The sequence below is a fragment of the Myripristis murdjan genome, chromosome 9, assembly GCF_902150065.1.
Source record: "Myripristis murdjan chromosome 9, fMyrMur1.1, whole genome shotgun sequence".
Lineage (NCBI taxonomy): Eukaryota > Metazoa > Chordata > Actinopteri > Holocentriformes > Holocentridae > Myripristis > Myripristis murdjan.
Window position 1 is genome coordinate 24,053,155 of NC_043988.1, and position 14,334 is coordinate 24,067,488.

A 14,334-nucleotide genomic window follows, 5' to 3' on the forward strand; every position below is an offset into this window, starting at 1 on the left:
TGGAGGTGACTGGTTTTATCTCTGTGACTGAGTGAAAACCCTGTTCCAGCGGAGGATGTGACAGCAGGCGCCACTCAAACACTTGTGACCAGAACAACAGCTGCGGGATATCTTGGCTTAAAGTTTTGAGAAGTTAGGTTTGGAGTGCATGCGGGTTATTTTACAATATTTTAACTATGTCTCCGTGGCTTCCAGCAAGTGATAATAAGGCACCTGTTCTGGAGTGGAAATACTGGCGTTAGAGAAATTTGTTGCACACGTCTTGATCTGCGCTTGATGGACACTACAATGAGTAACCAGTCCATGACAGGAAGGACCATGGTCCCGACCATACCGTCTATCATGTTTATTTTCGGTGTGGTCGGGAATGTCATTGCTATCGTGGTTTTGTGCAAATCACGCAAAGAACAGAAAGAGACTACTTTTTACACGCTGGTGTGTGGACTGGCAGTCACAGACCTGCTGGGGACTCTGCTTGCCAGTCCGGTCACCATCGCCACTTATGTGAAAGGCTCCTGGCCCGGAGAGGACCCGCTCTGTCAGTACTTTGGATTCACCATGCTTTTCTTCTCCTTGGCTGGGCTCAGCATCATATGTGCGATGTCGATCGAGAGATACTTGGCCATAAATCATGCCTACTTCTACAACGACTTTGTGGACCAAAAGCTGGCGGGCTTGACGCTCCTGGCGATCTACATCTCCAACGCGCTCTTCTGCGCCTTGCCGAGCATGGGCTTTGGACAAGTGAAGAAACAATATCCACAGACCTGGTGTTTTATAGAGTGGAGGAGCAACGTGAGCAGCGATGCAGCCTTTTCCTACATGTATGCCGGGTTCAGCTCTGTCCTGATATTCGCGACTGTGATCTGTAACGTGCTGGTGTGCGGGGCTTTGATCCGGATGCACCGGCGCTTCGTCCGCAGGATGTCGCTGGGGACCGACCTGGGGCGCAATGTGGACCCGAGGAGGAGATCAGGGCGCAGCTTCAGGCGTCTGGCCGGTGCAGAGATTCAGATGGTCATTTTGCTCATAGGCACGTCGGCAGTGGTGCTCATCTGCTCTATTCCACTTGTTGTAAGTTATCGCCCCTCTCCTCCCCTCTGTCTATTATTGTACCCATTACGCACGTGTTACGCACAAGTATTTTTACGCACAAATGTAAATCAAAGTGGTTGACTGAAGAGTAAAGTTCAGATAGATTTCTTTTTTGATTAAAAAACCTTTGCATCAACCCTTCACTTACTCTCTACTCTCTCATTGTCATGTTCTCATTTTGTCATTTTGTTTCTCTCTCATGCTAGACACACATGCACACCCAGACTGCTGCAAACACACACACACACACACACACACACACACACACAATTTGAAATTTTCTCTTCTCTTGCAGGTGCAGGTGTTTTTGAACCAGCTGTATAAGACTCCTGTGGAGCTGCGACTGGATAAGAACCCTGATCTACGAGCGATACGCTTTGCCTCCTTCAACCCCATCCTTGACCCTTGGATCTACATCCTGCTTCGAAAGGCCGTACTTCTCAAGCTCATTGAAAAAATCAAGTGCCTGTTCTGTAAAATCGGAGCAAGGAGACAGCAGAGACAGGGAAACTTCCCCTGCATAGACACTCATCAGCTCTCCTCGATCATCTCCACCAGGGACTCTCAGTCCCTGGTGTCCCATGATCTGAGAGATGTCACCAGCAGCTCCCAGACCTTCCTCTACCTGCCAGAAGGAAGTGAGGTGTTCACTGGAAGCTGTAATCACATAGACAGACTGTCTGGTTCTCGACATTCATCAGTCAGAGACTCTCAAACCTCTTACGCACTAGAACAGGGCAGCTCTGAGGTTCGGAGCAGAGAGGGGACAAATCTGACCAAGGACCTCTCAGATGTGATTGCCTTGCAGTCTTGTGCAAAAGACCAAGCACTGCAGGTATCACTGAACTCTGACACAGTCGAAGAGAAATGCATCTGAGCTCCTTCAATGTCTGTGAAACTCTCAGTAAAGACACAGTTTGCAGTCTGCATTGAGAGGTAGATTCCCTAATGAAAACTTCATAAGTGAAGCCTCTCAAAAACAGCAAAAGGCACATAATGAAAAAGTTTTGTGAAGTCGGACACAACAACGAAGTAAAGGCAACAGAGAAAGTTGTGAGCTCTGTTCCTCTGTTCTCTGTTTCAGCACCCAGCTACCTCAGTGATGAAGAACTAACTGTGTGACTATGCTTTTGTCAAGTTTCCCATAACAGATGTTTCTACTATAGAGATGACCCACTTTCTCATGACTCAAGTGTCAGCGATGGCATCGCTGTCCTTCATAATTTCAATAATTTTGTTCAATTATTGTGGAAACCTTGACTTTATGAAGTCCATGAGGCCAGTAATCCAGCATGACTGAGTCACTGCGGTGTGGTAAATTAAACTGTATTCAGTATGAACCTTATGAGTAATCTGGCATTTGTGCTGCCCTTGTATCGCTAAGTAAGCATAAATTAGTTTCAGCACCTCTGCTGCACAGTAGTTTGAAGGACATATTGTGTTAGTTCCATGACTAATGTACAGTGTAGTATTATGTTCTTGGTGAACATCCATTTTTTTTGGTCTTCAGCCCTTGGAATATACACAAATCTGTCATCTCAATTATTCAAGTTTCCTTTTTCCATCTTACACTGAAGGTACAATTATTCCTGTGCCATAGTTATAAAGAGATTGGCAAATGCCTCTTCACACCACCAATACCAAACCATTTACATCTGATTGCAAATGAAGAATGTCATTTCCACTGCTGCATAATATTTGATGCAAAACTGGTGGACAGCTGTTGCTTGTAAGAACAGATTTTTCAGTACATCTGTATGAATCAGATGTATTATCAATAATCTTCTAAATGATCACTGTTGTGTAAAATATTCTCTGTAATATAGATTATTCTTCTCTGGGAGAAGGTTCTAGTTGATAAATAATACTATGTAACTCTAAAATTCACCCTGCACCCTCACAAATTCATGCATGTTATTCTAATGATCTTAGTCAAGGACCTGAATCAATATTTGTGAACATGAGCGGCTATCTCCCAGCACCATCATGAAGTCAACCAGGACATTAATGTATAAAGAGCTTATTTACAAAACTTTATTAAAAATAATCTGAGGGTAATGGTTCTTTATCTAAAAAATATAAAGAATTGTCAGCCAAGGACTAATAATACCCACTATCCTTTGTTACTTTGCTTTTAGAGTAACAATATGTGCTGCATTTTTTATTTATCATTAAAGCGACACCTTTTGCTGATATTTTACCAGTATACTAGAGCCTGAACTTTTGGACTCATGTTTGTCTGACGTTTTCCAACCAAAATGAGCTTTATTTTATCATGAGGTCCAGCAGCTTTGAAACATAGTCCGCCTCCTAGTCTTTGTTAATAAAGCAGCTTTGTTAATGAGGCAGTGTTGCTTAATATCACTGCCTACAGTGTTGCCTTTTGTGTTTGCCTTGGTGTACAGAGACTTGTTCATGTGCATAAATGTTGATAAAATTGCACCCCTGAAATTATAAAATATAATATGAATTTTGGTTGAAGGTAAAGTTTGGCTGTGATGATGCAGCTACATGAAGTTGAAAGAGGTCTTTAGTTTTGAATCAAGTCCTTATTAAGTCCATTTCATTTGCTTGTATTTTTTCTACAAAGCTCATGTAAGTGATTTTAAAGAAAATCAGGGGTAATGAATTAAACTGATTCACAGTTATTAGGATGTATGGTTCAGCACTGTTTTTATTTTCTGTTGACCCAATTTTATCTTTGCAATTCTGTGTTCAGGAGCAAGAATGTGTTTATATATTGTAATGCGGTTGTAAATTAAGAGCTCACAATATCATTTCACTTGTTTTGCCAAATTATTATATCCTGCACAGTAAGCATGACCTTTGATATGTCATTATATGCTATCTGCATGAAGAGGAAGTTAATTATCTGAACTCAGAGTTTCTCACACTCACAGTCTTTGTCTAAGTTCCTGACGGGGTTTGGCAAGAGCATCTCCATGACCCTCATTAGCACAGACAAATAACCCTCAGTGCATTAGGCTACCGCTTTCCAGAGTTTACACTCAGCTAAATAAAGTTTGTAGAACTGCAGAAATATATTGGAATCCTGGTAATATATCAAACAGCTGCTGACACACACAGATACACACACACAAGGTCTGAAGGAGGAAAAGCAGACTTCCCAGGAAGTAAACCTGGCATAGAGAGCTTCTCTCATGAAACAATAAACACAATTTATGGCTCAAATTCAGTGTGATTAAGCTTAAACAAGCAATGCGGTGGCTTAGGCAAACATGTCACAGAGATGGCTAAAAGACGGAGTGTGAGAGTGAAGTCGAGACTCTGGAAAGAACAGACGCTAATTGAATTAAACTGTGAAAAGTCGTGACTTTGCAGGATGTTGTGTTGCATGGAACAAGCCCTCGACTTCTAAGCAATTTAATGTTTCTCGCTCTCACCGGAATTGGCCATACCTCATTAGATGTACAAATGGGCAACCAATGAGGCTGACATTTACAGTCTGTGTGAACAGGTGTTCATTCACATCCGGTAGAAATATGGAGCACAGTAACCTCATTGAACTCAATTTGCCTCAGGAGACAAGTCAGTTTTAAATATCAGCAAAAACTGAGGATTTTTTGTTGCATATGTTAGGAATGTGGTGGCAATCTGAGCGACTGAACCATATCACAATAATGATGGACATAAAGGAGGCTGCTTTACATCAGCAGGGTCCATGCTTGTGTGACGCCCTGCACTCTGTCACCTCTGTGCTCATTGATAAACAACAGAAAACACCTGCTGCTCCTCTGCATCTGCTGTCACACCTGATTGTGAAGGACACAAGCCACATATACCAGAAATGATGCAGGAATACTGATAACGCTCTCGCAGTGACATAAGCACTTGTACTATTTTCCCTCAAGTGACGGAGAAAATTGGAGAAATTCAATTTAGGGAGATTATGACCAGGTAATATAAGGAAACATGATTCTCTTTTGTTTTGGAGCAGTTACCCAAAGCACCTTAGTGCTAAGATCGTGTTTTTGTCCATTTGACACCAAAGAGGCAACATGACCTTGGTGCGAACAACACTGAGGTCATGCTTGGCACTGAAAGTTTGATTCCGATTGTGACCACATGTTGAAAAGCTACCTGCAACAAACGGGACTGTTATCTCTTTTTGTACAAGGGGTATTCTCATATTGTGTCTTCCCTTTGCAGATTTGTCATCATTGTTTGCTGTCACATATCGTGTTGCAGCCCAGTCATGTCTTCAGTCTGGTAGCAAACAGCAATGTGAACGGCTCTGGGCCAGTCAACCCTCTGACTCTGGTAAGTCTCACACAAATATACAGCATGTAGACAGACATTTTTCAAAGGTTTTAAAGCAGACTTATACACGCCAGCGAGTTCCCATGAAAATCAAACAGTAATTAATTACTTTGATCTTCACTCTTGTGTAATACTAGTCGGAATTAAGAGGAAAAACTTATCCACATGTGGTGACCTGTTGGACAACAAGCCAGTCAGACACAGAAATAGGAATTTCATCTGTTACATTTTTTAAAAAACTGATTTTATACATTTTTTTTTAAGTTGCATTTGAAGAGTAGTTCAAGGAGTGCAGCGAAATGATTGTGCAGTTTCCCATTTTGCAGCGCTGAGTAAAAATAGATTAGAAATGGCTTTACCAATTTGTTTGTGGAGCAAATATTTTTGCCAAAATCTTTGTACTCTTTCCAGAGTTGTGTAAGACAGACAGGTTGAGACATTCCAGTGATGTGCGCGCGTGTGTGTGTGGGTTTTCAGAGCACATGTAATTGTCTGTTGGTGTGTGTGTGTGTGTGTGTGCTTGTGCTAGTGTGAGTGGATGATTTCATATAACTATGAATAATTTCATAGGAAGAACTGCTTACACTTGCCCCAGTGCTCTGGGTTTGAATGCTACCTGAGATTTTGGATGTTTATCATCCCTGCTAAATCAAACAAAGCAAAGTTAATGCACTTCCTCTCAGCAAATGCAATTGCCTCCATGTATCTCAATCATCACTTTTAAAGATGCTGAAAATCATTCTCACAGTCCAAAATGCAATGTGCACCTATTTTATTTATGCAAAGGAAGCACTACAGAAAACAGAGTGGTGCCCAGTTCACAACACTTTCCCTTGTTGTCACCACATCCACCACAACAGGCAGACCAAGTTTAAAAAAAATGTTGGTTTCAGGTTTCAGCCGAAACAGCAAATCTAAACAGTTTTGCAAGTGTTGTCCGAGCTCTGCGGAGAGGTGTTGCAACAGAAAGTCACATGTGTACACATACTGGAATCGCAGCAGCGTTTCCCAGCTCACACCACTGTACCTGCCAAGCTCTGGTCCCTGCTCAGTGATTTTGGAGAAGTCAGCACTCTTTTTTACAGCTGCCTAATATGAGTATGTTTCTCGTTTGTTTCTTGGATAATGATTATCCGTAGCGCGTATCTATCGCATTACCCTCACAGCTTCTCCGCACCATTAATCACTTATTTCAAAACAGGTTAATTTAACAGAAGAGCTACTCCAGAAGCCTTTCTTTTGTTAAACTGCTGCCTTGCCCAGGAGTCAGGTTACACACTGAGGTATTTTAACAAATGCTGCTCTGGAACAATGTTGATGTCTTTATTGCTGGTTACATCCTGACATGTTTTAAACTTTCAGCACCCCATTACTCAAACCCACATGCGTAAAGCGTTACCATTAACCGTGATAAATGTATCAAAGTAATGCATTAATTACAAAAAGGCAGAACATCAAATATGTCTATGAGTCAGCACAACCATTGCCCTCTGCAAATACACCTTCTGTCCTGTGTGTTTAATAATACATTTTAAAATAGCCTCTTCATTGTCAGGTGTGTATCTAAGCCAATAGCAAGTGTGGGAAAATTTGAGTAAACCAGAGAAACGTACAGTACAGCAGAGAAATATGACCTAGTGGAAGGGTCACCTTGGCAAGCAAGATAAAACAACAACAACAGGCCATAAAACAGCTACGTCAAGACAACCTTACATGGTTTAAGACTTCATAAAGTCACTGATTTCAGGAGGGTAAGAACGTAATGGGAACAGTGTGCCTCTGAGCATCGAATGAGCAAGTTTTTCTCAAAGCAGAATATTAGGCATGCTATTAAAACATATATTGCATGCATATATGCATGGCTCTGTGTGTGTGTGTGTGTGTGTGTGTGTGTGTGTGTGTGTGTGTGTGTGTGTGTGGATATGTGTGTGTGCATTTCTGTGTGGTGTGTTATTTAAAAAGGCATTGCCTCTCCATCTCGGGTTGCGTTCAGCTGTGATTCTTGCGTTCGGTTCCTCACCCCTCACCAAAGGCAGTGAGACGGCGTCCTCATTTCCACAGCCCAGACCAGGGCCCCTAATTGTTGGTGGCATGGATCAACATAAATATAAGTGCTTTACCAGGGACTGGAGAGGGAGAACAAGTGCTCTTACTCACACACACTGCTATCAGATGTCTTTTAAATGTGTTTTCGGCAGGCAGAGACTACCAAAGACGTCAGGATCTAAAGGACCACAGATGTGGAGCGAAGTGGATCTGTTTCTGGACAGGTTCTGGCAAGGAGTGGACCTCTAACTGGTTCATCTCTCTCTTCCTCTGACTATAATCTTGTTGATTCAGTAGTTTCCAATGCAGGAGCACCATCTCTTTAACCCCCATCAACCAGCCCTGCACATACAGGAGTTTCCAAACAATTCCTTTTAGTGGTGGGGCAGCTATAAGTTAAGCTTCCATGATGGATATATATTTTTGGTGAGCTTACTTCCCAGGCCTGTACTCTTACAGCGCCAGGAAACAAGTATAACCGGTAAGATAATATGATGAATGAAAAATCTTGGCGCTCTTAAAATAATGCTCAAATAGCTTTAGGTTCATATCTCAGTCTCAGTCTGAATCTATTGGAAAGTGTCAGAAATAAACTGTAGTTTTTTCACCTGTCAGATTTATCACTCTTGCAAGTTCATTATACCCTGCCGCTGCAAACACACTTCATATACTGAATAAACTGACTTACATCCTCAGGGCTTCACAATGTTACATAAAAAAGGTTTTACTGTTTTAACCCTTGTGCCGTGAAATGACAACAAAGTAGTTCATAAGTAGGCCTAATCTGTTTTGGCAGAGCAGTTTACCCTTGACTTAATGAAGAACATGACTATTTACAATGAGAAGAACATCTTGCACTTGTACATTTTGTGTCAGGATCACTGATGAACGGTAGCATATCAACTTAGCACTTAATGATGAATTAAAACATTTAATAATTTTAAACCTTACCATTCCAGGTGATGCAACCACCACTTTTCTTGTGTGAACTGTTTACTCATTCAGGCATTCCAGCATCACTGTTGGGAGATAATTACCTGTTTATTTCATGAACTTCAGTCCAACCCTATTTTACGACTCAGTCAGTCCTTGTTTGAATAGTGAGTAAAAGGTGTGCTGTCTGTAGTTCATTCTACTAAAATATACTGTGTAACTGTGACTTTATGGGTTTTTTTATGCTTTTTCTTTGGCATACACCGACTATAAGGGATTTTAATGGAATGTCCTATGGTTTTAATGAATGTCGCACTGATTATTATGGGCTCCCCTGTGGTTTTTCTGGGCCCATAACACCCTAGTAACAAAACAGTTCCCTAGCAACCACCTTGTGCACCCTGGCAACCACCAAGGACACCCTCGCAAACAGCAAGAATCCACTTATCAACACCCAAGTAACCACCTATTAATTGCAAGCAGGGTTGCCAGATATACGATAATTATTATTCTTGCACAATAACTTTGCTCTCTGTTTGATGTACAATCAACAATGCCAGTAAGTGGCCAAAAGTAAGATAATTTTCCAGCCAATCATTTATCTTTATTGTGGCATGACGTGCGTACATCCACAAAAGTCAGAGCACGTTGGTCTCCCGCAGCCTATGTTGTGAGTAAATGAAATGTTTTTTTCTCCCATTTGGCTATTGTAATCGGCTAGAGTATGTGAGTAGGCAGTTTCAAACAAGGTCGTTCTTGTTTTTGGGGGGGAAATTGCACCTATAGGGTCTTATCGTTTGGTCTCTTACGATTTTTTTCTTAAAAGCCGCCAGCAAGAGAGTTTAATTATTCCCATCTAGCAACGCGACCAACACCCTGGCTATCACTTAGCAACCTTGAATCACCATAGCATCTATGTGTTACATGCATGTAGAAGCACAAAAGTAGCTGCCATGCAATGCTCTAGCAACCACCTAGAAAAACCTTAGTAACCACCTAAAAAAAAACCTACGAAACACCTAAAAACATTAGCAATCGCCAAGAAATCTCTAGCAACCACCTTGAAACACGTAACCACCATGCACACCCTAAGAGGTTCGAAAGCGACCACCCAGAAAAACCTTGGCAACAGCCTAAAAAACTGACAACCATTTAGTAACATGCTATATAACCACCTAGTACGCCCTGATGGCCATCTAGAAATGTTCTAAAAAAAAAAAAAAAAAAAAAAAAAAAATCTACTACACCCTTGCAACCACCTAAAAATCCCTGATTACCTAGAAACATCTTAGCAACTATTTAAATTCTATGCTTTCCTTACACTTGGAGCTGCTTACTGCTAGCCTGACAATTTCTTCAGGCAATGTGTTTTTCTAGTCAGAACAAAAAATATTCCTTAAATAAATTAATATAAATGGAGAGAGAGAGAGAGAGAGAGAGAGAGAGAGAGAGAGAGTAGTTTAACATAGGTCAAGGTAATAGAGCCAATCTTTCTGTCTGAAGCCATTAGTTTCCACAAATACTCCAAACCCACTTGGATTACACTAGACTGAAGGCATTTCGCTTCGGGAAAGAAAGCCCCCCGAAGTGACCATATCTGGCTCGGTTTAAATAGAGACCAAAAAACAAGAAGTTCTCTTTAAAGGGTAGAAGTTGGTTATGGTGTAGAAGTTTGAAATAGATACTAAGGTTTACATAACTCTCTACCCAGCTTCAAGGGCCACGATATTTCGCTATCTCAGGTCAGTTATTGATGCTGACAAGTTCGCATTTCACTCTGTTCTGTTGTGTTATTTTTGTTTTCACCAGTCAAGTCACATACTTTGTATTATGAATCATATGTTCTCACTGACAAAGACAAATTACTATTTGATACTCTGCTGACCCCCACCGGGACTTTTTTTTTTTTTTTTTTTTTTTTTTTTTTAGGGTGCAGGGTCAGTTACTGATTAGTAGGAATTCAAGGCCATATTTACAAAGCATTTATGATGGTATTACGACAGTTTCATGCATTTAAAAAGTGTCAGTGCATCGATCACTGGGTCTGGAGGATATTCATATTTTGTTGGAGGGTCGTCTCCATCTTTACAGCTGGTGAGTGTTACACAGCACAAACCTCACTGTAGTTAGCCACCTGACACTGGTCTCACCACAGGCCATGCTACAGAGTGTCATAATAAATAGTGTGAATAAGTTTCATATAAGTTGTCTCATTATCAGGCTTGACACTCCATTACTTATCTTGGCGATCACTATTACATAAGGGGGAAATTATAATGTAAATCACTTGTTACATAAATACAAATGACCAAGGGGATCACAGGGAAACAAGCATGGTTTACTGGAATATAAGGAGCCATGCCATACATGTGCTGACAAAATCTGTCATCTGCCCGCCCCTGGCTCAGCTACATTGACAAATCACAGTCGGTTTTCTCCCTTACATGATGTTGAAACAACCTGGTATACATGTTTTTCTCATGTGGCAGACAGAAAATGGAAAACTCTATTGCACCTCAATTCTAACTTGAAGATTATAACGAAAGTGATTAAAGTAGTCTCAATGAATAAGAATCTTACAGGAGAAAGTGTCAGTAATTATGTTTTGCTCACTGTAGTAATTAGTGTTTCTCTTTTTAAATACAGCCCTCAGTGTCTTGGTAAGTGAGGCCCCTATACTTTAGTGAATACTTGTCAACATGGCACCTTGACTCTGGGTTATCCAAATGAAGGGAAGGCTCCTTGCTGGCCGTAAAAATAGGTCAAGAAACTCTACACCTCATTTTCTGCCCTGAACAACTACTACATAAAAGACTTTGCTTCAGACAGGGACAAATCACAAATCACGATCTGATCTCCTCGTTATAACACCACACAGCTTTGCCAAAATCACGACCCGTCCTGGGCACTGAGGATCTTGGCTGAGCAGCGTGACACCGTCTGTGTTCCTCACGTATCCTGATACATTATGACAGTCTAACTTCTCTTCATTTCCTTCTCTACATCCTGCATGCACTGTGAGACTCTCCAATGTGTTTGTTTTGAGTGTCGTTGGAGAGTGTCCTCCATGTCAGGGATCGGTAGCTATGTTATGATCGAGTTCCTTCTGGACTGAATAGAAAATAAACACTCACAGCTCTGGGAAACCAATTAGGCTTATAATCTAACTGCTGTTGGGAGCTAGAGTCAGCATCACAGGCAATGGACATTTCAGACTGTCAATCAAATTTACATTGCTTTATGATATTCACATTTAATGTTGTGGGCCACGGTGACTTGGCCATGGCTACCATTTCCTCAAGTAATTCACTAGCTTTACTTTACCTGGTCTGAACTGGCTTTTCTATTGCTCTTCTCTAAGTAAGGCTCACCCCCCAAACACACACACACACACACACACAGTAATATGCACAAGCATGCATATGTTTTTCCCATCTTGACATTATTATAGATCCATCTTCTGTGTAAAGGCTTAAATGGCCTATTGGTGTAAATTAGAGAGTCTACCTGTTTGTGGTATATTGTCGCCCTGCAATGAACTGACTACCTGTCCATCTGTGTTGCTGCCTTCTGCACTGGCTTAAGCTTAAGAAAAGCCAACAAAATGAATTATGTTATTTTATTGTGTGGTCTGCTGATATAGCCACTGTGTGCAACACTAACTGGAATTTGTGCGCCACTCGAGATCTGCACAGAAAACTAGTTTTACAACTTAAGCCAACAATAAAGTTTCTTTTCCAAACAATAAAATCAAGAGCAGTGGGTAAGACATCAACTTTGACATATCATGTACACTGAAATGAAGACTGGACCCACTTTGATAACCTTTTGGCTGGATGACCTACTGGCAAACCTAAGCTCAGTTGGAAGATGTGATATAAGTTGTTGGCTATAAGTGAACTTTCATTTGGCACAATGAGCAGCACATAACACAAATAATAGTTTTGTAATTTTGTGAGATCCAAACCCTTTGAAGCTGTGTTCAAACAAACTGTAGATAAACACAGTGTTTGAAGTTGAGTATCTGCCCCCTATGGAAATGCACACCCATGGTATCGGTTTCTCTGTAGTCTAAAAAGCTTCCTCTCTGTCATTGAGTCACTCATATCACAGAACTTGAAAATACAAATTTACTGTAGGCAGCTTGTTTAGCTTGTTGTGATAAACATCTTGAAAGGCATGATAGAACTTGTTTTCCTGCCTTTACATCTCTTTCACAAACACATCTGTCGGAGGAAAATGATTATTTGCCTAGCCTTCCTTTTCACAAGGTCACGGGCCAGGACAGGGGATTTCACTTTCGTATAATGGGGGAAAACTTTCTAAAGGATGTTTTCAATTGATGCAAACTGAAAATTATTTTGCTGTGATTTTAATCTACTCATGTTTCAAGCTGACGTGCTTGATTCCATAACTGAGTAGATCTTTTCCTTTTTTATGTAGTGATTATCACTGTTGTAGTCAAGTCACTAGATGTCAAATCCAAGTTGAGTCATGTTTCCTGAGTTTTCGAGTCTGACTCTGAGTCCAAGTCCAAGTCCCCAGTGTTGAAACAGAGTCCCGTCCGAGTCCAGTCCACATTACCTGTGCCTGGGCCCAAGTCACCTGTCCATGTCTGTGTTGATTTTCAAGCTGAGCTGGGCTGAACACACTAATGCTTGTAATGCACCATTCAGTATAAAATCACAAGATGCACGAGTGTCATATCTGCTACTTCATTTAGTAAGTAAGTCTCTACATCTCTGTACGAGAAAGAAGAAGGAAAATATAAAAATGAAAAGAAAAAAGTTTGAGTTCTCAACAACAGCTTCCGAGTCCAAAAGCAGTTGATGGATTAGGGTCCAAGTTTCACTTGGACCGTCTATTTTTTTATATGAATCAATGTTTCGGGGAAAATTAATATAGACTATAGTTTCAGAAAATCCTCTTTACATAGGAAAAGACATAAAAAAGATAAGAGTCTATCTGCCAGCTATGAGTGATTTTCCTTTTTTTGAGGATGATGCCTCCCTCTGCTGGTTGACATGAATACTACAAGAAAGAGGAGACAGCTTGCAACGGTTTCTGCAACTCTCATTCGATTGACAGTCATCTTGACGTTGGATTCCCGAGCCACGGTCATTCGTGGTTTCTGGTTTGATCCCTCCAGAGAGCATGTCAAAGTGTCCTTGAGCGAGGCACTGAACCCCTAACCACTGCTGATGGGCAGCCTGGCACCTTGCATAGTAGCCTTTGCTGTCAGTGTGTGTGTGAATGGGTGAATGTGAGGCAGACATTACTAAAGCACCTTCAGTGGTCAGTAGACTAGAAAGCGCTCCTGAAATGCAGCCCATTTGTCATCTTTGAAGTAACAGACTGATTCACAGTTCAGGTGGCTGTATTCAAATCATTGTTACTGTGTCGTTGTCTCTTTATATGTGCTAATTTCTTGGTCCCTATTGTCAAAGCCTCATACTAGATTGATTTTTTGAAGAGATGACTGCATCTCCTTTTGCTTTTTTTTTTTTTAATTTAGAGGGGGTAAAAGCAATGAACCATCAATTTTTCCACATCCCTTCTCATGAATGAATGTGAGGTATCTCTGTTATTATGTAGGAGCAAACATCAAAAAGTTACTTTCAGTACTTGCAAGCTGTAACTTTTTGTGCACTGTTGCTGTCATGAAGTGATACCAAGCATGAGTAGGATGGCTATCTGATAAGATGTCTACCTTTAGCGAGTTTCCAGCATTTAACCATGAGGAGTGTGACAGGGAGGTCGTCCCCCAGGCAGAGAGCCTTTATGTGACCATTCTTGCTGAATTATCCTTGAGCAGCACTGGATTAGCTGGCTGACCTTGCAGCCCAAGCACAAACACAGGGCAAAGAAGGACTTTACCTAGGTACTAAGGCAGTCTATAAAACCCATTTAAAAATGAATGAACAGGCCAAAGTGTTTTATTTTTTATTCTGTGCATCTTCTGTCTACTTAGTAGAAAAG

The 14,334-nt window shown here is 41.0% G+C and overlaps 1 protein-coding gene across 1 annotated transcript; it reads left to right on the top strand.

Moving 5' to 3' along the window:
* Positions 1-205: 205 nt before the first annotated feature.
* On the top strand, positions 206-3,398 carry ptger4a (prostaglandin E receptor 4 (subtype EP4) a). Its single transcript, XM_030060260.1, has 2 exons — positions 206-1,074; positions 1,391-3,398. Exons 1-2 carry the CDS (start codon positions 277-279, stop codon positions 1,970-1,972), a joined length of 1,380 nt encoding a protein of 459 aa, XP_029916120.1. The 5' UTR covers positions 206-276; the 3' UTR covers positions 1,973-3,398.
* The last annotated feature ends 10,936 nt before the right edge of the window (positions 3,399-14,334 follow it).

What these genes read in the sequence shown, in the direction of transcription:
- ptger4a (XM_030060260.1), top strand. Translation starts at nt 277, where the DNA reads ATGGACACTACAATGAGTAACCAGTCCATGACAGGAAGGACCATGGTC. An exon ending in TCTGCTCTATTCCACTTGTT is followed by an intron (nt 1,075 to 1,390) that starts GTAAGTTATCGC and finishes CTTCTCTTGCAG; the next exon opens with GTGCAGGTGTTTTTGAACCA.